This window comes from Lathamus discolor, chromosome 1 (assembly GCF_037157495.1).
Source record: "Lathamus discolor isolate bLatDis1 chromosome 1, bLatDis1.hap1, whole genome shotgun sequence".
Classification (NCBI taxonomy): Eukaryota; Metazoa; Chordata; class Aves; order Psittaciformes; family Psittacidae; genus Lathamus; species Lathamus discolor.
Genome location: NC_088884.1, coordinates 114805439 through 114833380, shown reverse-complemented (window position 1 = coordinate 114833380; position 27942 = coordinate 114805439). Strand labels below are relative to the sequence as shown.

The window sequence follows — 27942 nt, the reverse complement described above, 5'->3', positions numbered from 1 at the left end:
CAAGAACGGGAATCAAAGCAGTAGCTATGTAAAGAAACTGAAACAAAGAAGTCTAAGATTTCTGTCTGAAAAGAAGAGCACATTCATCCACCTCAGTACAGTTTGATAAATACCCTCAACCAGACAAAAATCTTATTCTGACTCAGACTTTAATTTTGCTGTTTTCATTGATTTGTGGGTAGGCAGAAAGTTGAAGAAACAGCTGAAAGGGAAGTTCCTGGAGCCACCCATCCTTGCGGAAGCCTGGGTGGTACCATGGATGCTCTTGGGGGACATTAGGTTTTCTGAGAGCCTGCCTCTGAAGGCAGGACATGGGAAAAAGGATCGGCAACTTCACCTGCTCCTTTACTGAGCCCCCCTCAGCATGCCTTTCTTCTGAGATTGCACACATAAGCCTGTTCATTTTGCATTAACTAGAGCCTCAGGCCAGGCTCAAGAGCCCTTATTCCATCTTGTTTCTATTTGGGAACACAGAGGAGGTCACCAGCAAACTCCCTGTGCCCTCTTCTCCCTGTGCATCTAGCAAAAGAAGACAGAAAGTGTAGTCAAACAATAATGCCAGCTGAATTGCCCAATATGTCTATTTAATTAGCACTTAGAAGAGTCCCAAATGTTGTTTTCTCCTTGCTTGAAGGAGAGAGAAGAAGAATATGTCATTGGCATTGCAGAGGGCAAGAGGGTTTTATAGATCATTTCACCTTAACAGTAATGGAGAAACTATTACAATGCATATCCAAGTTGAAAAGACAAAAACAAGGTCCCTGTAGTCCTGATTTTTCTCTATTGTACATCATAGGATGTGGGATTTGATTTAGCATTTAATCCCTCTGGACAAACAAAAAGGGTGCAGGACACTGATTTTGTATGCATCTGCAACTCACCCCCCACTGCAGGACTGGTGTGTGTGTGTCTGAAAATATATCTCCGTAAAAAGCAGACAAAATAAATTCTTTTGCCATAGTAATTTTCAGAAGTACAGTAATTTGGAAAATGTGCACAAATTGCTCTAATAATTGTTGATGCTACTGAGCCTCCTGCCTTATGACAACGAAATTTTCTTGCCCCTAAAAGAATCAATTTGGCAGGGTTCCTTTTACTTTTGTTGCTGTTACCTTCTATGACAGTCAGCCATAAAATCAAGTGTGTTCCCTCAAACCAACTTTCACCTTTGTTTTTTAAAACCAGTGCTCTTATTCTTTACATATGTTTTTCCACATTAATGGGAAAATATTCCATAAAAACATAAAAAGACCATGCCCTGCCCTGTACTTCACTTACATAGCGAATGAGTCAAAGATGTGCACTAAAGATTTTCAAAGCATCTGACTTCCTTATGAAAATGCTTTAGTTTTTTCACTGGAATGAAAATTCCAGTGAGTCTGAGGATTAAGAAACAGAACATAATGATCTTCTGTGTAAAGCTTCTGGCTTCTCAAACTCGACCGTTGCAATTTTCTTTTGCAAGGCTCTCTCTTCAGGCTAATTTAATTAAATGAAGTGGTACTAGAACACACTGTCACTATTACTATTCTCATCCTCTCTAACCAGAAGGCAACAGCTCCCACAGAGTCCCGATGCATGTTCTTTACAGCAATGTTTTACCTACTGTTTAAAAATACCCCACAGTGTAAATTGCATATAACTCTTATTTTGTACCTTCTCTCCGTTACAAAGAAAAAAATGTAAAAGTAGGAAAAATACATGAGTATTTATTTTCCTATCTTAAAAATAACCTTCTTAATATATTCGACTTTTCTATCTAGCAGTTCTTCTCAATGAGAGCTTGCTGCACTCTCACTGCATTCTCTGGTGCCACTGCTATTGTTGTGCTGTTGTCTCTGGTTTTATCAATGACAGAAACAAATTTGCCTCATAAGAGTTAATCATCTATACGTAGATTTCATCCCTGAGCGCAGGCTCAAAGTCCATGAACACATAATCTTTTGCAAATCAAAACCTATTTCTCTCTTTCATGCATCATTTACAATCCCAAGATGATGTACCGCTAGCATCACACCTGTATTTTAGTCCTCTTTCTTCCTGATTACCTGTCCTTTAGAAAAGAAAGCATAGGTGACCTCTACTTTTTTCCTCTCATGTATTTTATTGTCTGTCTTGTTTTCCTTTGCTTTGCTTCTCTACCTAAAGCACTGTAAGAGAAAGCCTGGTTCAAAAACAGAAGCAGCAGACCACCTCAGCATGGTGCTTTTCTTTGTATTTAGGCAGAACGGACCTTAAGAACAGTAAAATATCAGGAAAGAAGAAAGCACTCAGCTTTCAGTTGCTGGGATTACATGACAGACCCACCAGAAACACTGTGTAACTGAGATCCCTTTGAGCCCTGGGTTACCAGTATAAAGGCTAGACCTAATTTGGTTTGCAGGAGGATTTCACCAGCCTCTCTGGATAAAAGCCTGAAGCCAGCAGCAGTGTAGACTTGGGCTGCCATCCTTACGCCATCCTCTGAGCAACTCAGTCACTATTGGTGTGCCCTCAGTTACAACTACTGCACTACCCAGCCAAAAATAGCAAAAGACACCAAAATAGCCTCAAAAATGATAAAGCCAAAGGGCTTTGCCAGCCTGACTGGTGCAAGTTGTCAGGCTGATGCCTCTTTCTTTGGGTACCAGAATGAATCCTCACAGTCAGTGTCTCCTGCAACTTCTCCTCCAGGTCTATCTGCACTGGATATATTTTCCTGAGCTTCCACTGCTTTGAAGAAGATATTCTCTTGCCACTGCCTTAAATAAATTGTTTACCCATTTCCATACTAACTATGTGCTATGAGCCCCAGATTCTCAGTCTGCATACCAGAAGGTGCACAATCATTGCAACCATGCTCTAACCAACCTTTCGGCAACAACCAGGTTGACTAACAAATGTAGGTTCTGACAGTTGCATTTTAACAAGCTATTAACGCGATGGGTTTTGTAGGTCTTGTGCTAAAAATCTGATACACACAGCTTTCGACACCCTCCTCTCCCTCTCCCCCCCCCCAGACGCCAGTAGATTATGTTAATCTCTAACTGGATATCGGTTTTGTTTGTGTATAATTGCTGCTGTTTGTTATGCAAAACATTTGTCCTCAATATATTCAGATGCAACTCTTTTCAAGGCTGGCCTTTGACATTTGTAGAATGCAGTTTGCTTTATGGCATCATGAAGTTTTTCTACAATTAAGTTTTGTGAGAAAAAAAGAACGAATATTCCACCTGCAATGAAAAATTTCACCTGTAGTGAAGCATTTCCATGTTTCTGAATGCTGATATTAATAAAAGTTTACAAATTAACACTAGTTAGTTTTTTGAACTGGTGATAGCTGCCCTCCTGCCTGCTTTTCATTCCAGTGGACTCCCATGGATGAAGTAAAATGAAGATGTCTTAAGTAAACAAGAATTTCTCTTGTTTTTACTTTTTCTGCTGCAGTCAACTTGCTGGAAAAGCCAATTCTTACAAACAAACAAACAAACAGGCTCGAAGTTTAATGCAGCCTTTTTTCTACAGCTTTTCTTCCTACACCCACCTTCCCTTTTTCAAGCTGAGTGTACCACAGTACCATTAAAAGCTTATGCTTTTGATCTCTGTGCAAATAAATGAGCTGAAACAAATAAAACCCAGTTCACAGGAGATTTCCAAGACATCTGTGGAGTTATTTTTCTAAGTAATTAGACCAAATAGTGGCGTAATTCCCATATGAAAGGTAACTTCTTGCTTGGTATCCAGTTATTTCTTAGAGCCATCAAAACAGCAGTAAGTCCTGCTCCTCTCTTTGCATATGACACAAACTCTATTGATTACTGGCCTTCCCAAATAAGAACAATCGTATCTTTGATCTATGCTGGTTTATTACTCTAGTTTTGAAACCTCATTCTGGTATTGACTGAGGAAGAATGAGGCTCTTGGCTTCCTTTTCTTTTTCCTTGCTAACCTACTGTAGTCTTCCTTCATACAGGGTCAATGGAACAGGCAGAAGAGGGTAGTGGAACAACACCCAAGTGGTTGCTCTGGAGCGACACACTGCTCTAAACTGTGCTCAGGTGTGCTTTCTGCTTCTTTCTTGCTGAAAGCTGATTAAAATTGTCCTTTTTTTTTTTTTTTTCCCTTGAGTCTCCCCAGGAAAACATCATTCTAGGAACAACCCAACTGCTCTTTGGCAGTTTGGGGAGAAAGTGGTTCGTGGTCTGTGACTACGATACAGTGCAACCACTGGAATTTGTGATGCTGGGGAAGTGAGCAGGGAGTAGACCTGCCTGAGAAAGCAATTGCATTTTGTTTGTGCATGGTCTCCTGGTTTATTGTTTCAAACTTGAGCAAGGTGCTCTACTATCATGTTTTACTAACTGACCTAAATGCAGAAACCACCTCTGTGCTATGACAGCAAATGTTCAGTAAAGACAGATACAGAATTCACAGCTGAATCAAAAGTGAATTAAAGTAGCTGAAGTTTCTGCTCGACTACAACAGTGGGCTTGATATTAATGCCCTCCATCTCAGCCCTCCATGACATAACACAAACTCACCAGAGGTCTCATCTACTCTCTCATCCACCACATGGTCCTTCTGATGAACCCATTCACTGTTGCACTTAAAATAGATCTGCGTGGCTGGGCTTGCCTTGCAGTACAAATTCACAGGCTTGTTCTTCACAATGTAAGCCTCTTCAGGTTCAATGAGGAAGTGGGGCAATGGCTCTGGAGGATCAGATGGAAAAGTTTCTGGAAGTTCATGAAAGAAATCATCATCTGTAGAGGAAAGAAAAAAAAAAAAAGACAAATGAAACAACTAAAATTCAGCTGGCAAATACTTAAAAGCACTTTCTGAAAGTTTCAAAAGGAGCAGCTTCTTTAGAAAATGCTATCTTAGGAGCATTCCTAGACCAAGGCTTAAATGCACTGGTGTTTTCAGACTAGAAGAAATTATTCTTCACATCCTGAACTCTCTTTCCTCTGTGAGATGTGACAGGGATGTGCACATTCACGTGTGGGAATGGTCCCTTGTTATCATCAGCAGCAATACCAGCGATAAAACATTATGTTAGCACTTAGGAGAGCTGCCTGCAAAACCATAAAAAGAAATAATAGAAACTTTTGGAGGCTTCAAGGTCACACTTTCCACACACACTTATCTCACTGTTTAATCAAGTGCATGCACATAGCTAGCACTGGCTGAGGCTGGTATAAATAGGAAATAGTGCTTTTCATTTCAGATCAGCAATTTGAAATCTGCTCTAAGGGCAAACAACTAAATGTAAGTTCGGTTTGTGCCTCCTTGTTCATACCCTTACTCTCTTGCTAAGACTGCTGATGAAGGTACCAAGCTATGCTTTATTTAATTCCTTTGTGGCGCACTAGTCTGTGCAGTCCTTACTATGGAGAGGAATCAGAGGTGGGACATGGGGCAGAGCAGCTGTGAGATGTTGACATTTTGAGCCAACACAGATGCATGCTATTGACATAAGGAACCTCTGCATCTCTCTAGTGCTCCTGGTAATCAACAAAGTCAATGTAAGAAGTCTAGAGAAGGAGGAAAAGAATCCAATGAACTGAAGGCAACCCTGAAAACACCTAACACACATACTTCCTTTCCTCTCTCCCTCCCTCTTCACAAATTCCCCTTTATAACCAACCCCTCTCCCCCTTTCTACAGACGAAGTCTGCCACATCAGAAAGCACCAATTCAGCAGAGAAATAACCTTCTTCCATCCACCTCCCCCCCCCCCCCCCACCTGCCATCAATGCACAAGAACATCCAAGAAGCTCCCAGTGGCGAAGCAGAGGGGGGCACCAACTACTGACACCACGAGCAGCAAGCTGACAGTCCTGAAGACCTTATTCAATCTCCCCCTTTCTGCCTCTAAAGCAGTTATCGTTATACAGTGATGGACACTGCTGATGATCAATAAAACACTGCAGAACATCAAACTAAAAATACTTTGGATGGCTGGCTATCTTCTCCCTGCCAGCATTCATGAAGATGAAATATCAGACAGCTACATCCCCGTACCAGAGACATGCCTGTGCAGGCTGTGTCCAGAATTACAAGGGGTATGAAAGGCTCTCCAGCTGCTGCTCTTCCAGGAAGAAAGAAGAGGAACAGATGAAGAAGATGGGGGAAGAATGTAATATGGTACCCATCCGTGCAGCTACATGGAGGCAGACTGTACATCTTCATCAGTAATAGAAATACCTTACACAAGAAAAGATTTTTGTTGAACTATTTCTGAAGAGAACATACGTTCACCAACTTACTCTTTTTTTTTTTCCCTTCATATTGATTTAAAAATACTCCTGCCCTTTTGGATGTCTCATTTTACAAAGAGTAACGGGCCTGACTCATTACCGTATCACTCCCTGGGAATTAGTAGAAGTGAAATGGTTCAATGGTAGAATTTTTATCACTTTTCTGTCATTCCTTTTTTTTCTGCAGTTTCTTTTTCATTCTGACCACACCAGCCTCCTTTTCTGCAATCCCATTTCCTCTCACCATTAGGTATTTCTTCCTTGCTTCACTTTGCTCCCCATTTTTTTCAAAAGAGAAAGACAAGTTATGGTAAGTTAATGGGAATTCACATTTTGTTTCATGACAACAAAACATGTCTGAGCCAAAGCAAGAGGCTTTTCAGCATTCCTCATACCCTTCTATCCATATCTCTCTCTCTTCTCCACTCCCTCTGTCTCCCTCTCGCACATGCCACTCCATAGACATCCACTACATAGAACCATTAGAGATGAATCATTTCCTCTGAATTGCCACAGGACGTATCTTTTTCTTCTGGTCATTTAATTGCAAATCAGTGAGCAGACAGATGGAAACTAACAAAGCACACATATGTTTCATAATTAAACAAGTATTGCTTCACTAATTTCTGGTGACTGGAAGAACAAATGCATTTATTTTCACCACTAGATTTCTGCACATTATCAATGACAATACTTACACTGCCTGACCAATTAACTGCATCTTATCAAAGATGTAACTATAAGGTCTAAAAGGAAGGATTAGCAAGCTGCAGAGAAGAAAAAGGTGGGATTTAAAGTAATTTCTTTCATCAGCCTGGAGAACGTGTGTGGGCTTTGTCTTTTCTTACTGAAGGTAACTGCTTCTGCAGTTTAAATACTGTTTTTATTTTAAAGTGGATTCACAGTATTGCCCAGTACAACCTAATCTCATGTTTTGATTGTGGTGATCGCTGTTTCTCTTCATCAACCTGGTATCCTGCAGTCAGGTACAAACCAGTTTTCTTACAGGCTTCTTTCTATAATTCCACTTCACTCTTTTTAAGTGATAATAAAGCTCAGCTTAATTTTTCCACATTTTTTTCTCATTGCTATTGAGAGGCATATGAACTGCTCTTAAATGTTAGGGACATAGATGGAAACCATTCACAAAGTGTCACACAAACAGAATGTGCAGAAGCTGCCTTGACCCTAGAAACTGGCTTTTAAAATCTGCACTTTTAGAATAAATATAAAATAGTAGCTAAGAAAGGTCTTTTTTTCTTTTTAATCTGGAGTATGTTCATTCAATCCTTGCGTTCGTACTGTTCCTATCAGTAGCAACACTGGAGTAATTTTTTTTTTTCTTTATAGAGCAGATTCTCAATAGAAGCATCCATAATATGATCACAACTGGGTTTGGCAGAAAAACCCCAATCACACTGCAAAGTTAGTCCTACCTCCATTAGCGTTCAGGGCCTCTCACTCCTTCTATCGACTGCTGAAAGGTAACAGGTGGCTTAATCAGCCTGTGTGATTCACAGTGGGAAGTCACTTGGTGTTCCCTGCTTTCCCCAAAGAGATTTGATCGGCTGCCCATGCACGCCAGCCATCACCGGCAGAAGTTGCAGGGTGGTTATTTACAGGTATACAGGGTGTGCAGCCACGGCTCCCCTGTGCCAGGCTGTGGTACTCGCCTCTTGGGATGAGGATGGGTTAAGGAGAAAGAACCTTAAATCTCCTAATGATGGCTTGCCTATCACAACAGGCATGTCTGTAGCACGGTTTAGGATGCTGATTTGAGGCAGGTTTTGAAACAACTCACATAGAACCATAGAATCAACCAGGCTGTAAAAGACGTTTAAGAGCATCGAGTCCAGCCATTACCCCAGGACTGCCAAGACCACCACTAAACCATGTCACCGAGGGCCTCATCTATACATCTTGGATCCAAGTCTTGCATTTTGGTTTTTTAATTAGACTAATAGGCTGTTATGCTTCCATTGTAATGCTTGCAGGAACATGTGAGCATTATTATAATGTCAGTGCAATTATAAACCACAATATTCTTTAAAAAAATCTCACACAGATATTTACCTCTGAAAATGACAACATAGGACATTTGACCACGCTGAGGCTTTCTGCAGTTCTCTATAAAACAAATTTCTGGTAACACCGAAGCAATCTCATGAATCAATGTTTTCACAAGGCCACTGTTTCTAACAATCTAATAAATACTTATATCAAAGTTTCTCCTGACCAGCTCTAGTTAAAGACAGGTCATTCCTCTGTCCATACAAAAACCAAACTCTCACTTAGGCTTTTCAGGGATGACTTTGTTATAGCTGTGTGGCCTGCTGGGCCTTTTTCTGTGATTTGGATGGGGGTTGCCTCCCATTGTGCACTCCATCACTATATGAGGGTATAAATCTTCCCTGAGACTTTGATCTGAATCTTCCTGACAGTTATCACTGGTTATTAAAAATGTTCATCTCCCAGTGGTGTGACAAAGCAGCAAACTTGATTACTCTCTTATTTAACTCTCCTAAGTAGATAGACATTTTTTCCTTCTCTCTGGAGGAAAAAAGCTATTTAAACCATTTGGGAGTGATCTGGGAGTGTAGATACAAACACTAAAAATTCACATACTTGATTTCCAATCATTATGCCAATATCATGTGCAGCAAGTTCCCCTTACAACCTCGATCAAACACAAATGCAAGGCACACATCATTCTCTCTTGTTACAACAAATCCCCTTCTGTGCTCAGTAACTTTGAGCTGCAAGTTTACTTCTGCAGCATGTCACATTCATCTTTATTTTCACATAATAAAGTGTACAGCCCATCTGTTGTTATTGACTGATTTATATTAGTAAGACAAAAGGCCTGATTAATGGTACCACTAAACTGGTTTCGCTCCTGCAATTCATTCACATTATAAAAACAAATTTTAAAAAGGCATTTTAATCTATAAAATTAATTTGGAATTTTTATTTTAGTTGCTGGACCAAATATGGTTATGCTCTTTTATTTACCTTCTGTAATATCTGACAACTACATATATTTTTTTAACCACAAGTCAAATGTAAAATTTATGGGAACAGGTGAAGTGCCACTGAAGTCAGCATTGATAAAAGCTGGCATGGACTGCCACACATAGGAATTGTAGTTTAATATTAGATCAGTTTTATTTTAAGGTAAAACAAACCTTTACCTAAGCTAGGCAAAGGTTTGATGTTAGGAAAGGTCTTTGTTCTTTTCATGCATTTGTTTGTAGAACTGTACACATTATAGCTCTTCATGCATAGCAAGTGAAAAAGGAGATTTTATGGTATTCTTCCCTTTTTATGGACTAGTATCCCTGCTCTAATCTGTGGCAGGAAAATATTTTGCTCCATACACCAATCTATTCATCTCTAGATCACTAGTTTTATTACTATATATCAAGCTTTAATTCTCATCAACCCAGCATATAACTCACTATATCTCTGAAGTGCGAGATGTGAACTATTATTGCTTAGATCATAATATATTGGACCATTATCTCTTTGTGTAAGACCTGAAGCAAATTCTTCTCAAATGGAATTTACTTCAGAATGATTCAAGAGCAATTTAAAATGAATGGCTGCAAAGCTAATTCCATTTGCATTTGGATGCCCATCACTCGGCAAGATCATTCCCCCTGCACTGCAAGAAAGGCAGCTGGAGTTGACTGTATGGATGGGATTTTTGTTCAGGTTTTTTTTCATGTTATGATTAAAAAGCTTCCTAGAGCAACAAGTACTGTTTACTGTGAAATTAACAGCAGGTGCCAGCTCAGTAGAACAGCTTATCAGGATGGAGACAAGGGTCTGGATTACAGCGCACATGTTTTCAGGAAAGGAGAATTGCTCAGCTGGAAGTCCTTTGGTCCCAGGGTTTTCTGTCCTCCTAGGAAGGGTATGCACTATCATGGTGCCACCAAATGGAAAGCAAGGAAGCAAAACATCCTGTATACCACACAGCCCACCTCTGTCTTATAGCCCCATAACACCAGTGGAGCTATGAATGCAAAACTGGCCAAGCTTCATGAGAAATAGGAGAAAACAGGATTTTTTTCCTATGAATTACTACTGAGTAGTTCCCATATCAGAGGGCCTTCTCTCCCCTACCTCAGCCCTGGAGACCACACAGGACATTGGCACAGCAAAGTGCAGCCCATGCCTTGAAGGAGAAAGCACATTTTCCTGCTCTGCCCTGGATAAAAAGGAGGAGGAGGGTGGCTTTCTCAGCACTTATTCTCTGTCACAGCTACCTCCAGCTGATTGCAAGGTAGGCATGCAATAAGGCAATCATATGTTATTCTTCAGCATCTCAAAAGTAGAAGATTTCACCAAATAGCCCAGGAAGATTGCAAATTTATAACAGCGTAGTATTTGGCCAGCTTGGAAGGCTGGATGAATTCACTACAGGGCTTTACACCCCTAAAGAGGAGGCTTGGTTTTGTGGCAGCCCACAAACCAGATGCTTGCAGAACCTTGCTGAACTCTTGGGAAAGCAAGGTCAAGGGAAATTCAGACTCAAATTTACTGAGCACCCACAACATTAAATGCTCTTTTTGGCAGGGAAAGCAGAGTGCAGGAAAAGTCACAGAGTCTGAGAAAAGTCACAGAGAAATCGATAGGACATATAATGTTAATTATTGGGGGGTGACTTCAGTATACAAACAAAATAAAAAAAGACCATAAAGAGGAATGAACTTCCCCTGCACCTGCACAGCTCAGCGAAGACCCTCCTAGCACATCTCAGCTAAACAACACATCCCCAGGAGGTTAAACCCAAGCCTTGCATGCACTTTGAAAACAAGGAACATATCCACCGAGTGCCTATGTATAGATCAGAAGGCTGCTGGCAAAAGCCTACCCCCCGCACCAAACACACACTCAGCAAACAAAACCCAAACACATTCTTTCCTGTCCTCCTGCACCCCTACCAAAACTACAGCGTCCACAGAGGCATGGAAATCAATATGCGAGACACTGCCAGCCACAGGCACCAACCTGAAGCCCTTTCAAAAACAGAATCAATGGGATTCTTATATAAGAAATACTGGATTTTTGGCTCAACTAAAGAGTCCAGGAAGAAGGTTTCCATTATTCAATGACAGGCCTACATGGAATGCCCTGAGAAGGTAGGCTACGAAATATCTAATACACTAATAGTATTCATTATGCCCATTCTACCCCAACTAGCCTTTCCCAGAAAGCTTGAAAGGGCTGAAGGGGAAAAGAAACTGCTATGCTTTTCTTTGCAACAGCAGTGCATGGCCTGGCATTAGACAGGGTGCCTGCTGAGACTGGGAGTTGTGGTTCCAAAGCAGGAATACTTCATCGGCAGCACCATGCTGAGCAGGTGCCTTTCTTCTTGGGCACTCCTTTCCGTGCTCCTATCTCATATGAATGCTGCATAGTTACATATAGAGAAAGATGAAAGAGTAAACAGTTACCACTTGGCCAGGGCCAATGTGGCCACTGTGCAACTGTGTCACCTACAAGCAGTCAGCTTGTGCTCCATATCGCCTCCTTTAATAGCCCAGTTCCCTTCTCTCAGGTCAGTGCTTGGAATGTATTTTGCCTGGCTTACCCTGATAAACTGTGCTGCTGGTAATCAGCAATTAATTCAACTGGAGTCAGATCTAATTTGCATCATATTAAGCAAAAGAAGAATCAGGTCTAGATGAGGAAAACTGACTGTACCAGCATAAAGCAGCTTGCAAGTTATATATTACTGTCTGGGAAAAAAAACAATCAAAACATCTTCCCCTAGTTTGTTTACCTCATAATTATAATTAAAGTTTCTGCTCCTCTTGAGGCTAATGGCAATTTTATGATCAATCAGATCAGAGGAAAACTAAAGACAAAACACGCATCCTCAAAACAACTCCCACAGTCCTCTGCAAGGGAGAGAGATTTCTTTATACACCCCATTGCTAATCAAAGACAAAAATTGCAGGTACATACACAGGCATGATATTTAAGGTTTGGCATCCAGAACTTTACCACTGTCCTGAGACAAACTGTTATACTACCAGCTGCTGTCTAAACATGCAAGAGATGGTACAGATACTGGTTGCCACTGGACTTGGTGTAGGAAAAGGCCAGAATATGGTAAGATTTCAAGCAAGGCAATGAAATTATTCTCTGTTGTGTATAAAAAGCACCAAGCTGTTCTTTGGGCAATGAGGTTTATGCTAATTGTTGTTAGCATAAGAAATCTAATCCAGTGATCTGAAAGTGCTATTTATTATAGGGGTGCCTAACCATATAAATGCATACAAGAGGAGGCAAATCAGTGGGGATCAGGCTGATTTATGAGCATTAACAGTGTGAAATGTCAAGTGAAGATGCAAAGGCCCTGTTTCTTTGCTGCCCTGTCTTGTGTGCCAGCAGCCACCATCCCTCTTTACAACACTTTCATTAATTCTCAGCTACTATAAGGTTGGCTCAGTTACTGTGCCATGAGTATCACAAGTACAGCACCTGAAAATAAAACAAGAGAGTTTGTACAAACAGCAAATCACATCAGTGACATTTCTTGGTAATTATTATCCTGTGGATGATTGCTCTCCTTTGTCCTGTTGCTTTCTCTTTCTACTTCCAGGGTTGTCAAGCACTAGAACCGGCTGCCCTGTGAGAGAAGTGGCCGAGTTACCATCCCTGGAGGTGTTTAAAAGACATATAGATGTGGCACTTAGGGACATGGTTTAGTGGTGGACTTGGATGGATTAATGGTTGGACACGATGATCTTAAAGGTCTTTTCCAACCTAGACAATTAAGTGATTCTATGATTTGTTTAAAAAACTAGTGAAATATTCATGCTTCAAAATAAAAACATAAAAGCAAAAGTGGATTGCAGGCTGTCTCTGAAACTTAATCTCTCTTACTCCGTCGTATAACAAAACCACAGAGAATAAAATGCAAGTGTTACTTTGCCAAACACACACACTATATTCGTTAAGTGTGAGCTCTAGGCATTTAGTCTGATTAGAGAATGAACACAGCTCCTGTTAGACATGGTTTGCTGGTAGTATTCTAACAGTCTGGCTGCATGTTATTGTTAGTCCTGTTTTCCCTGATACTAAGGCAATGTACGAACAGTGGAGGAACTTCCAGTGTCAGACCACGAGTCCTGCCTGTAAAATTGAAATGTAGTTTTCCTTTTGGATTCTAGCTTGTGATGGGTCTTCATGATGGCATGGGATCCCCTCCTTTGCCTGGAAAGCAAAGTCTAATTCAAAACATTTCTGCCCCAGCTGCCATTAGTAGTCATAATGGTTGACATGGGGTCAAAAAATTATTAAACCTCTGAGGAGCATCACTTCCTCTCCAGTGTTAGGCTTCACTTTCTTTTGACACATTAGTCCTAAAGCAGCTCCAGGCTCTTGACCCCTCCTTTAACCCTGATAACTAATTAAAGATGGACAAGGCTTAGGCTAAAATACTTTGTGTTAAACCTATTCATTCTCAAGTCCCCTTCGGGCACTCTTTGTCACACCAGACAGAGCCTGTCATACATACATGAACATGAAAGTAGGTGCCTGTTACAATACTATGAAAAGTCTTTTTACAAGACCTAACTTAACCTTTGTGGTTAGATGGTAGGATGCATTTTACAGCACAGAAAATACATTCTCAACACCTACCAAGAGCAAGTTTCCTGGGTATAGTCCAAAGCATGCTGTTCAGGAAAATCCAAGGATAATTAATTCTGTATCTATTTTTAGAATCAGAAGTTCAGACTCAGGTCCTTCATCTGACTGCTATGTCAACAGTCCAAATGCAGCATCCCAAATGCAATGAACAAATGAAGAATTGAGCCTACCTTTTCTCATGCAAGGATTTCTTAAGGCTTTATCATATACTAGAAGCAATGACAGAGCTCAGGCTGCAGAGTCGTCCTCTGTGGGCAAATGGATTTTAGGGCCAGCGGTAAATCATATTACACAGCACAAGTTGGTTTAATATAGATAAATCTCTGTGCAACCTATTGTTGATGGCTCAGGCACAATGAAAGGAGTCCCATACTGCCAGCTTGAGAGAGGATCTGTAACTGAACATGGTACTTTGTAAATGTTTTCTTAGTGTTTTATGTTGTTTCCTATTAATAATTGAGCTTGCTTCTTGCGTCATTATGTTAGGGTTAAAATGTCAATCCTTTGGTTCCAGCAAGAATTGTTATTTTGCTTCTTACTTTTCCCATTATTAAAACTGCTGCAGAGCTCTGCTCACAGATTTCTAATGCTCTCAATGCAAGCATCTTTCTCAGCAGAGTGATGATCCCACATCTTGCAATTAATAGAACTGAGATCTAGTGGGATGCCATGGATCCTGATTTCATGAGCTATCTGAAGTGTACAGTTAATCTAGTTACTGCAACCACTCCAAATCTGAAAAACACAGGACACTTGCCTATACCTAATATAATAGCTCAGTTGTACTGCCACCTGGTTAGGGCACTGAGCTGAGACCCAGGGGATAGATATTTTTTGTGTGACCTTGGGGTAATCTACTCTCTCAGATTTGGAGTCCCATCTGCAAAATGGATGTAGCAGACTAATAGGCAGCACTCTCATTTGAACTGAGTAAACAACTCAGTACTCATATTGTCCCTTCAAAATTTTTCCAAAATACCTGTCAGCATCGTTTACTAAACGGCCAACAACTGTCACACAAAGGACCACAAACAAATCTATGTTTATGAAATAATTAGGGAACAAAGTCTGGTTATCTTGGAAGTGATGCAAGTTTTGCTGCTGGTCTTCCTCTGTATTAACGGAGCAGTTGAGGAGCAGGATTCGGAGCAGGAGCCTGATGTTGGGTGCTCTGAAGGACCTTCTCCACAGGCTAGGGGCAACCTGGTAAGACTGCTGTCCAGAGACTAACATTAGGCCTAATGAATATCTACCTATTCACTGCTTTTTCCATGGACCTTAATGAGATTATTATTTGCCTGGTGCTAGCTACCTAATTTCATCAACAGCCAATTTTTCAAGAACCATAAATTATTTTGTATGAGGTTGATTTATCCCAGCAGAAGTCCAAATTTAATTAGAAATCCATTAGCTAAATTCTAAGCTGGAGCTTCTGGGGAGATAGGGAAAGGGAGGGGGCAACTTGGGAATGTGAGCACCAGATGTGGAAAAGGGGAAAAAGATCCTTAAAAGAAGTAGAAAAGGAATAGAAAAGATAAGTATCTTATCGAATTAAACACCCAGGTATTTAGGAAGCCAGATGGAAGAACACAGATTATTGCCTAGGATCAGAAATATGACTCAGATATTTATTTATTTATTTAGACTAGCGATTGGTTTTGTAAATACATGAGACTTTTTAAGCAGATGAAAAGCACTGGTCCGCTTCAGTATCACAGTTGCATTCATGAAAATAACAGATTGTGTGTACCATATATATTAATAAAGCTAATAATAAGGTGTTCAACCAGATCTTAGTACCAAATAATGAAATATATTCCTCCCTCTGAAGGAAAATGAAAGCAAGAAAGGCTTATTTACTTTGGAAACATGCAGGATGATTTAATCAGCTATCATCCTCCATGCAGAGCCTGCTTATTTGAGGAGACATATGGACAATGTACCTCTTTGGGCACACATTTATTTACGGCAGAGCACATCCTCTCCCCTTGCCACTCTACCCCACCATTAGTAGACTCAGCAAATGAAGGATGATGGAAGGAGAATGCAGCTGGTTCATTGACATTCACACCCACCTTATTGTTTTCTAAAGCTGGAACCTATGATGGACAGATCCCAAGGCCCACATAAGGAAACTGAAGTACAATCCCTCTCATGTGAGTTACAGAAACAGACTACACCCACACAGTTATTTCAGGAGTCCATAAATGGTCTGAAGTATTTGGTTACAGACTGGGAATTTCCCCTGCAGTGACTAATTTCATTCATACTTCCCAGATTTTCATTCACTTTTTCACAGATTTCCAAAGTCTTGCTGATTTCCTATTCCAAACTTTGTAATAATTAATTAATTAAATAAATAAATCTTAACATTCAAAGAGCATCCTGAGACAGCAAGGTCCTGACTTTGTTTTACCTGCAACTCAACCGTTAGCCCAAGTGCTTGTGAAGTATTACCCTTTCCACCATGAAAAACACCCAAGATAGCTCAAATAGAAGTTGTTAAGACCTGATAGCAAATGTGCAGTGCCTATGGGAAGCTCTGACATGTGCCATCAGACTTCTTCCAGATCCCTGCACGTAAAACTCCAGTACCTGCAAAGAGCATGGTCACCTCTCCTAGCCACCAACCTCCCCTTCACCTCCAAATCTTTTCAAGTTCATTCCATGGTCACTAGCAGGAGGAGCAAGGGAAGAAAAGGAAAATGAAACCTTCCGAATGCTTAGTAATCACAGTTACAATTGGCAATGCTAATTGGAGAAATCTCCAGCAAATGCTGAGAACAGATCCAGCACTGTTTTGTGGAAAGATGTGCTGATGTTCAAAGACTGGCAGCAGAAGTTTAACTCCTGGATCCATCACACACTGACCTGCTTCCCTTCCTGAACTACAGATAGTTTCTTGTCTGCCACATCCATTTTTAATGTAAGGATCCCACAGGGGCTGATATCTCTTAATATGCCAAAAGAAAATGCTGCTGGAAGGGGGGCTTCAGATGCTGAGCAGCAAAAGCCTTGCTACCAAGTTACACTACTGTTTCTCAACAGCGCTGTGAATTGGTTTGAACTAAGTCAAAAGCACTATGAAACTGGAACTATAGGCCACATAATAACAGTATAGTGTTTCAGCAGCTGAAAGCACATAGGCAGAAACAGAGCAAAAAGTGGCTTGAAGTGTTTCTAGCTTGACTGCCTCTAGCAGCAGGGCTAAGAAACGCTGAGCAAAATCTGTGTCTTACAGATACCACAGGGGCTAACAGACTGTGTAGCACACAGGATGATACCATTTAGTCAGGGTTAAGCTTTCCCTTAGATGTGCACTACCTGTATCTGGACACATAGTCATTTATACCTCCCTTGTGTCTAAAGAAAGCGGTATCGTTCAATAACAGCTCAGATTATTCCAAGAAATCACATTTCTCTGTATCTTACTCTAGTCCAAAACCATAAATCTTTGAGGTCTCAACTCCCTGCACAAGTAACTTCGCTGCCTGTGCCAGAGCCCTTGCCCTAACCAGAAACAAATAGACTCCTTTGGTTTTGATTTTTAAAGTACAGACCTGCACTCAAAAAGAAAGCACGGCAATGTTAATGAATCAAACCAAAACATACAGCAACACTGTAGAGGAACAATAGAAAAACAATTTGCAGGATTTGCTCAATGTGTTTTGTATTGCTGCATCATATTTATTTACTCAGCGCTCCTTAGCAGGTCAGCTTGAAGCTGGGGAGCAATGAATCAGTGCTCTAATCTCCCTCCCTATCATCCCCAGCCTTTCTGAGGAAACCAATATCCAGCCCTAGCTGAATCTATTGAGTCCTGATCATAAACACTGTTACTAGAGGAATGCAGACCTACGCTGACTGATTAGAGCACGAAACATACGTATTTCAAACCCACTTTCTAATTTCTCATCTCTGACCTTCTTCATGGCTTTTCCTGGGTCTTCTGTCCTATCTTTTGCTCCCCATTTTTATCCTCCTCTTTCTTGCTTCTAGGCTCTCTACCCCTTTTAATTCCACACCCCTCCCATCCTTTTTTCCTCATGTTCAGCAAACCCAACTGGTCAGGAATCTCCCTATGTTGTTACAAATGGATGAAGATTAATAGCCAAGAAGAAGAGACAGAGGATAATTGAGGACAGAAATTTCGCAAAAGCCAACATCAAACCAAACTAGTTGTACCTACTTTTATAACTCTCAGAATAATTAACTACAGATTACTCACATTCATGCAAAATACATCCATCCATGTAACAGCAATAATATTCCAATATTTAAATAAGGCAAGAGGTAATCCTGCTTTATTTTCGTGCCTAACTAGAGACTACAGTTTAAAGTGGTTCTCTCGTTAGTATGAACAGCTTTTTTTCTGCTTTTCATTTGGCAAAATTAGCTTGAATAGCACAAGTTCATTTTGACATTAGGTAGCCTGATTCAGTAGGTTTCTAATTTGTGATCAGCAGAGCACAGTGGTATTAAATTAAACATCTGTAAATATATGGTAGAAGGTCACATTATGTGATTGTACAAGGTTTGGGGCAGAAAGGGTAGAAAACACATAAATTAACTATTAGGCATAGTATGGAAGAGTTTTACACCAAAAAGGTAATTTGCAATGGCTCCATTTCATTCTCTAAGCTACATTTCCTTTTAAGTGGCAAAATCCCAGCACATGAGCAAATTAATATCTAAATCGAAGCAGCTGTGCATTTGGGTAATAATTGTATGCAAGAAACCTCAGAAGCTCATTGCTAATACCTAAAGCAAGGGGTGTGTTTTGGTTGGATTCCCACTGTACTCCGAGCTGATGCCAAAACGCATTACAGCACAGCTGAAAACAGGTATTGTATGAGCAAGACAGTCAGCATTTTGCCTTGGGAGTCTGGGCTGTAGCTTCCTGTTAATGAACAAAATCTCTGTTAGCTGAGCTTCTTTCCTTAGTCCAACTCTGCTGTTTGGTAACATGTAGTACATTGTCACCCTATCAACACAGCACTTCCCACCACTGTGAATTAACCTGAATTAGCCCTGCCCCCCACCCCCCCCCCCCCTGAAAAAGAAAGAAAACAACACTGTTACTACTATATAATTTACTATTGCGTTAATCTCTGGCAATATGCTGAAGTTAGTCTGCTCTGCACTATTTAGTCACAGCTGGAGGTAGTTTTTGAGTGACTTGTTCTCCTTCAGGATCCTTGTTCCCATGTAGGACAGTCTAGGCTCTGGCCAGGTGAGCAGAAACCCAAACAGTTTGGAAGTTGAGTGGGAAAGGACTATTTTACACATAAGCCAGGCAGCAAATAGGCCAGGATACTGGGGACACACTCTAATGTATCACACACACTTCAATGATAGCAAATTACCATCCAGTTTCTTCACTGCCTCCCCCACGGCAGCTTCTTTCAAGTCCTGAAGATTCCTCCATAGCACCCCTTAAACCCTGTAACCTTCAGGCTTGGAGACAAGATGTCCTGTGTCATCCCCATTTGCCACAACCACCACTACTGCCTGCCCCCAATGACTGCAGCACCTCCTGACTTCATATTCCCCCATCCTGCTACTCTGAGGTAGAAAAATGTCATTACCCCAAAAATATGCTTAATATATGCAAAGGTAATCTTGGACACAGGAGAAGGGACTAGGCAGCAGCACAGAACAAGTTGCTGTACATGACAGTTCATTTCTGGATAGCTAAGGAGATTAATGCCTTCACCTGCTGCTCGTGCGTTACTGTCCCCAGCCATACAGAGATGAAATGCTGTCATGTACAGCAACTTGCTCTTCACTGCTCAAGCAGAGCAAACTCATGCAGTGACTGCTCTCTTGAACCCCACGCCATGGTGCAGAATGTTTAATTAAGGAAAGCATGAATATGAAGCATGCTTTGTATTTAAATAATGTACTGTAAATGCTACAGCCCCAAACAACTTGAGGAAAAGTGTAAAAAATGGTGCAGCCATAAACTGTCTTAGCACAGATCACAGCAGTCAGCTATAAAACCAGTCTTCTCTATCTTTGTTAAATGAATAACAAAGAATATCACTCAAACCCTTCTCCATATTTGTCCCTCTTTCTCTGTTTGTATTACTGCTCTTATCATTTGCCATTTCTAGTATCTTCTTACAAATCTGAAAATAATGGTTCCCCAGATAATTTATTTTTTTAAATATGTATTTATATCATGAATAAATGCTAGAAAAAATGCTAGGCTGGTTGCTTTAACACCCAGAGACAGACACATTACGGAGTTCCTGCAAGCGCACAGTAATCCTGCCCTCCTGCCAGAGAACTTGTTCATTTCCCACCCAGCAGTGATCTCGTGCATCTTGGGGACAAAGAGGTGTGGGGGTTTTATTTTCCTTTTTTGTTTACAGCATGGGGACCCTGTCACACTGGCAACTGGCTGAATCAGGAATCAAACCCAGTCTTCTGAAATCTCAGCCTAGTCTTCACCCTTCCAGATATCCCTAGTCATATTTCTAGGTTGTCACTCTGAGTAGATATTTTTGTCATAGCCTAGAGAATTAGACTCGATTCTTCCTTTAAAGCATTTTTTCCAGTTTTGCTAGACTGTTTTAAAAGAGCAAACCTTATCTCTGAAGCAATCTAACACATGCGCTCTCTGCTGAGGCTGCAAATTATGACCAACCTAGGCGCCAAGATCCATGCAACAGGAAAGCGTTCATCAGAAAGCCAGCAGGAGCACAAATTAACTTCACAACTCTCTGGTTATCGTTTGACTTCTACAATAAGAACTTTCATCTTCAGCAACCTCAGACCAGAAATAAACCAAAAATAAACCATATTGCTGTCCCCAAATCTTCCAAACAAATCCTGTTCAGCTCTCCACCTGCACTCTGCAAATCAGAATACACCTGTAACTGAACGAAAGCAATGTTTGTCAACAAAGTTCATAAAATTACCTGAATATCTTGATCCCAGTCCATATACATCAACCTTTTCTACAATTAAGCTACAGTAGAGTACAGGGTTTTGATTTGCACATCAGCATCATGATAGGACCCCAGCATATGTTCCCACTGTAACTGCAGTCAGAACAACTCACATTACAGCTGACAGTTTGGAAACTTGGGGAGACTTCATATTTTGGGGAGTACATATCTATTTAGATTTATATAGATAAAAGAGATGCTTTTCTTTAGAAAGAATAACTGTTTCCTTCTGGAAAAGAAAAACTTGCACCAAAATGGGCATTCTTGAGCTCGTATTTACTGGTCTTGCAGCTGCTTCCACTAATGTCATGTGAAAACTATTGCCTTCATCAAGACTAACATTGATCTCATTATTTGGTACAATTTTCTCAACTTATCTATTTTTAGCCTTATTGTCTCATCAGCTATATCCATTCATTTCACTCGTTCCCCTGCTTTCAGGGCTTCCTGATCTTATTTCTGGGATGACCCAGGTTTCAACTGCTTATATATATATATATATATATATATATATGTCAGTCTGACACACTCTGTAAATACCCGTTTATGTACACTAGCAACCTTACTGCCTTACTGAGATGATGAAGAAGGCAAAGCATCTTAATTCAGGAACACCCATATGGATCTTGATAGTCTGCGGGCTGGGAAAATAAAAGCCTTTTCATGTTGTGGATGTTATTGTTCCTATGAACAAGAACTTGGAGCATCTTCTGCCTCCTCTAGAGGGATAACGTAGGTGCGACACCATGAGACCTTTGAAGATGTGAGCCAAGAGATTTTATGCTCTCTTGGCCATTGCATTCATCTTATCCTTTGCCTATAAACTTACAGGACTGTAACAGGGTAAAACGTAATCTGAAAGAGCCATCAGATAGGTAACAGCTCTTGTGCTAAATCCATCTGCCTGAGCTTGATCCTTGTTGAGAAAAACACATCATTGTAATTATTTATTGTATAGAATTCCTCCCCATTTTCAATTTTCTGACCACACTTCTCCCCAGAAGAAGTGACCCAATTGAATTTAAAAAGAGAGAGAGAGTGAGAATATGAAAGCTGGAGAAAATTAGCATGCAATAAGCCACTTCTTCCTGTCAATTTTCTTGTCTCCTTTTATTAACAGATTTGTTTTTGAAGCAATTATACACGTGCAATCCATTTGTGGCATCTCTTTACTTGCCTCCTGACATAACCATTATTAGGGCTGTCACAGCTGATCGGCTAACAACTAGAGAAAGACAGTTCTGCAGTGTCCTGGTACTGCCAGTCAATACCAGCCAAATAATAACAACACAGCCTGCGAGCTGCCTATTATTTTTCTCTCCAGTAGCTGTGCTGAGAACATTTCCTGCAGAATTTTGACAGAAGCAGGGGAGATGGAGCATGGTCTTCATGTGCTCCACAAATCACATGCTAGCTGCAGCCACTGCCATTTCACATATCCTTACAAGCAGGCACCAACCATGACTTGTGCTAAGCTCTCAGCAATCCCCATTACATCCCCAGCCTGTAGCCCGTGCGCTTCAGGAATGATTCAGGAATATTCCCGCAAACGTACGGAACTGCTGGTCCTGTTGCTCCAGAGCAAGCTGAGTATGCCCTGAGGTTTGCAAAACTAAATGCAAACCAGCTGCCTGGATGAATTTCCCCCCTCCGGTAGAGAGGGAAAATTGGCAAAGCTGTCCATTAATATGAAGAACCTGTGAGAGCAGGGCCGGGAGTGCCAGCACTTTTTTTCAATCATACATCATTATGGAACATTTGATTACCGTTGCTGTAAAGCATGCTGTGTGCTGACTGTATCAGTTTTGCCAGGAAATTTGCAAGCACACTGTATTACAGCTACCAACAGCTGTGTCCCATGCTGCAATCATATCTCAATTCTCTGTGCAAGGATGTGCCAGTCAGGTGGGAGCACAACTTTGTGTCTGATGCATGTCTTTTACTGGCTTTCCCTGGGCTCTCAGTGTCCTAAGCGAGGGCAATGCTCCTGCCAGGCATGGAAAGGAGGATTTCACATCTCACATGGGAAGCAAGTACAGCCCAATATAACAGAAACCCCATGGTCCTGTAGGGAAGGAAGCCAAGCTACATACAGATGTGTGTACACAGGGATTATGAGGTCAGTCCCAGTTTGGCCACAGACAACTTAAGTAACCATGGGTAAGCCATTCTGTAGGATAGTACCAGTAATCTTTATTCCTTCCACCCTTATTTTACCCGTTAATATTTTAAAGCATGGCAGGAACAAAGATGCCCTTTCACTGCATTCACGTTGCATCTAGAACAGAGTGAGCTTAGCCTTGAAGTTAAAGGCACGGCTATGTGTCTACAATAGCTTTCCCAAAATTACAGAATTTAGGCACAGATGCGAGAAAATATTTACACTTCTAGATGGAAGACACTTGACCTTCTACCAATAATGAGCTTATGACTTTGATCAAAGAAACGTTTCTCTGTGAGACAATGCAAATACATTGATTAACATATGAGTTTACTTTAAAATAAGCTCTTCAAGAAATTTGGCCTGTGGGTGTCAGACCATTTCCTTCTTATTACTGGATAAGATGGATGCATTATGCTTCCCTTTGAGTTAAATCTGGGTCTACATCACAATCTGAATTGTATTTGCAGGCACTGAGCCACTTTAATCTTTATGGCTTGGATAATAAAAGCGATGAATATGTGACAGGTTTCTCTTTAGTACATTGTGTGCCAGTCCACCTGGGACCCTGGATATTTAGCTTCCATCGCAACCTGCAGTGCTGGATCTTCAACAGCATTTCTACCAGTGGTAGAAAGACAAATGCAAGCTGCTGTCTAGATACTCTGCAGTCAGAAACAGCCAGGGGCTCACAGAAATAGCATGCAGAAGCTGGGCATGTGTCAAGGGAGGGAGCCTTTCAGTATTTTTCCAGTGATTCTTTTTAACGTTGAGCACATTTTTTTTAATTATTTTTTCCAGGATTAGCACATGATTGTACCATAGGGAATTTAATGTAGGATTGCCATCTTTCCAAGTGATCCAAACATCCTATTGCTCTGAAAGGGGCAGAGGCCATAATTTACCTATTGTTAGGTGGCTATTTTGAGAATATTTATCTCCCATTATTCACAAGGTAACTACAAGGGACTACAGCTAGTTCCAGAAAAAGACAACTTCACTTCCTTTAAAATAATGAAGGACACGATAATGTAAAGAGAAGCCACCAAAGCACAGCTCTGTCACTTGTCTCTGGATACTAAGGGGAGGGGGCAGCAGTCTTAAAAAAAGGAAAGCAGGCATTTACAGCTGCGGGGTGGGAAGCCCTAGCAGAAGATGGGGATACTGCAGAGAGAGGGAGCATAGGTTCACGTGGGAAAGTGTGCGTCTAAGGAAAGGCTAAACGCATGGGAACACAGCATAATCACACAGCCACAGAAGGGAAAAAACTGCCATTCAAGATTATCTTAACCTAAATCAGCACCAGAAAGGTTAAATACCTCAATCGTAATAAATGGGCTGTTAAATGGGGCTAGTGAGCATTTAGCTTGTTTAGATAGTGAGCGCTTCCCTACCTTGATAAGCACGGATATCTGAACTGAAGTCTAAATATCCTGCATTTATAACCTTGATTAGGAATAATTGGACTGTGTTTCGATCAAAATTATAGGCATCTACATTTCAATATTGCTTCATTTTAACACAGGCCTTTCCTCCTACTAATGGTATTCCATGAAAAATAATACCAATCCTATTCCAAAATAAAGTTACACAATATAGAGAATCTTCACTGACTTTCTCTGGTATTGTCAAACGGCTCATCCCCTATACTGTCAACAGAAATGGGCTTCTGTGCAGAGTCAGATAAATCCTTACCCAACTCTTGGCTACTGTAAGGCACTGCCTTGTACCAACTGTTAAGCTCTTCCAGTGTGCCAGAGTAATATGTCCTTCAGTCTGCTGGGACTGAAGGATTTGGCCTAATGCACTGAATGTATATGCAAATGGGAGCAGAACCCCTGTTCTGCAGTTACCCAAACACACAATTAGTTTTCCCAATAGCAAGCAGCGTTTGTGCCCTTTGCTTGTGCAACATATTCCACAGACCTGGTACAACTGGTTGGGGTTTCTAGTAAAATTGTCATTTAAACAATAATACTGGTTTTGCAAATTCTGCAGTCGAAGGAGCCTGACCTTATGAAGAAATAAATGCCAATTTGCCTCTTTAGGTGTCTCTGTGCTCTAGATTAAATAGCAACTGGACACTGCTTGTGTGAAGATGATGATCATGGGATTGTGCAGATGTGTGAAGCCAGGAAGTCAAAACACCAGTTTTTGCCCTGTGCCTTTAACACAAGCAGCACAGAGCACAATTTCAGGTCTGCCTGAGCTGCCTCTGAACCAGGCTGCTATCGCAGCACCGACTGAATGAACGACATGAGTAATTCTCTGCCTAGTTATTCATGAAGTCATGGCTGACCAAGAGCAAAGCTTTTACTGTCAGGCAGTGCATATCTCTGCAGCATAGCCTTTGTGTAACATCAGAGAATGAGACTGAATACGTAATAAAGTTGTGCTCCCTGGAAAAGGAACTGTGGAATGAATCAGGCAGAAGAAAAATTTATCCTAACCATTTCCTTTGCTGGGTGAATTGGTAGTCTATCAAGAATAAAATCAAGACTTCAATAAACTATCCATGCCTTAAAATGTCTATCAAACAGCAGCTCTGAAAGTATGTAATACAAGCACTAAGATACTTTTCACATCAAAGAAACAAGTACATGAAAGCATGGGTCTTTGAAACAAATAAAAAAGTGACTGTTCACTGTGCCACTGTACAAAAAAAACCTGTTTGTTTTTTTTTCTCCTGCTATTCAAATAGTATTTTTGCTATTATATTAATTTTACTCTAAGAGATTTTCTCAAGATGTTAAGAGGTGAAACACTGCTCTTTAAAAGAAATACATTAAACAGGCACTACCTTCACTGTCCCTTATAGCTTACAGCCTCAGACAGTATTTGAAGAGACCTGTTTCTAAGATATTCTCCCCTGTTTTACTCAGCCTCTCTTGCTGTTATTTAGATGCAAAGAAATAATGCTTAGGAATCAAGATGAATAAAGGCCCTTGGCACAACCTCATCTGAGCCATATTAAAAATGCTCCTTCATTCCTCAGTTTGCCAATAGTTGAGTTCCTCACCTGTCCCAAATCAATACTATGATATAGATTGTACAAACTTTGGTATTGACTTCATGAGACTTCTATTTTACTGTGAAAAATCAAGAAGAGCTTTAGAAGGGTCACATTAAAAACAAGGAGTAAAAAACAGATGACAAACAAGACACAACCAAGCCTCTCAGGCTATTAACATTTCCTATATAGATTAATGAAATCAGTTGAATTCCCATCTCTTACATCTCAGAGCTTACATGTGACTCTCAGTCATAAGTCAAAAGCTAATTTGACATAAAGAATAAACAGGAGTAAGCAAACGCTGGAAGTGCTTACTGATCGCAAGGCTGATTATTTTTGCATGTGTTTACGAAACTGTTCTAGGTATAGGTCAACCTTTTGCTCCTTAGAAAATTGACAAACATGCTTTGGCTCAGATTTTCTAAGTTAAAAACAAGATGTGTTTGAGGTAGGTGACCATTTTCCATCACAGCCTCTGTTGCTACTTGTACCTGCACCAAAATCACTGCCTCCACCCTCTCATAGTTAGGTCCCAGTGAGTCCATTCAATGGAGAGACTCTCTTCAGCATCTGTGGGTTTTCAACCTGAAACTTGCAGTATAATATTAATTTCATATAGGGAAACAGCCTCAGCTAATGTTTTAGGTTACATCATTTCAATGCTGTGCTATTACGAGACTGAGGAAAGAAGGGCCAGATCTTCAGCATCTCCAAGTGACGTTTCAATCACTATCAGGATAGCAAAACTTCTCTATAACAACAGAAGATTTTTCTTCAAAGCACTGCAGGTAAAACATACACAATTTTGCCATAGTAGCTGAGGCAAAAAAATTACACATTTTTAGGGTAAGAATGGTATTAATGAAGGAACTGTGTCAAGAAATCATTTCAGCCTTTTTTCTGCAGCATAGTTCCACATCTTAAGACATACAATGCATCACACAAACACGGTAGAAAACATGCCTACTTTTGCACACACAGGAACAAATATTTGTACATTTGTTGCCAACTTTAGACACCTTTTTTGACGATGCATCTCCTGTCATCAGGGATATAATTAAGCTGCTTCCTATCTATTAAGTAGTAGTAGCATGCTACCTCCTACTGCTGTTTCCTAAAGACTGTAGCAGTTCCAACCACAAAATCACATAAAACTTTCACCACTGATGGCTGTTGTTTAATGCTAATTTCTTTGTGCTTACTAAGAGAAATTGCTATTGACTGCTTTCATTAGGAAACTATTGACCCTTATCCACTGGAACATCCTGGAAAAGAAATTCACTAAATGTGCTCATATTTCATTCTCTGAACATCAAGGTAGAAGAGTCATGCTGAAGGATACGGCTTATTTAATCCAAAATTAAAATTTTATAGGCTACATTACCTAAAGTAAATTGCTTAATACATTCAGATGAACAGCTGCTTTCTAAGTGTTTGGCTTCCATGTTTTCAAGGCCTAAATTAAGCTAAACAATAGAACATCACGGCTAACACCACAGACTTTCAGGAGATGAGATATGCTATACCTAAATTTAAGAGGAAGAATTTACATTCAGTGAAGCGTTGATCTTCAGTGCATTCCTCTAATACAGCCTTCCTAGTTTAATTTTCCTTCCAGTAATAGCTTTTTTCAATATACATTTCACATACTCATGAACTGTACAGCAAAAAGAAGTGTAACAATTGTAGTCATATTTGCCACTTGCTAGCGATTATACAGAAACCACACTGAAGTACAAAGATCCAGTATGCACTTAAGATTTTGGTAGCTGTACCCAACATCGATTCACTTACTTTCATGTCTCAGGCAAATACATCTCACCAATGCAGAACATTATGGCACAGCGAATGAATCCAGTCACATCTCTCTTCGTACATGACATTGTCCTGCCTCTGCACAGAACC

The 27942-nt window shown here is 40.5% G+C and overlaps 1 protein-coding gene across 1 annotated transcript in view; it reads right to left on the bottom strand.

Annotated features, from left to right (window-relative positions):
- The window catches only part of UNC5C (unc-5 netrin receptor C), a 254616-nt gene that overhangs the window by 88443 nt on the left and 138231 nt on the right, over positions 1-27942 (bottom strand). Inside the window, exon 2 of the mRNA XM_065691615.1 lies at positions 4521-4742. Within this exon, the coding sequence (XP_065547687.1) occupies positions 4521-4742 (222 nt within the window). The remainder of the gene's footprint in view (positions 1-4520; positions 4743-27942) is intronic.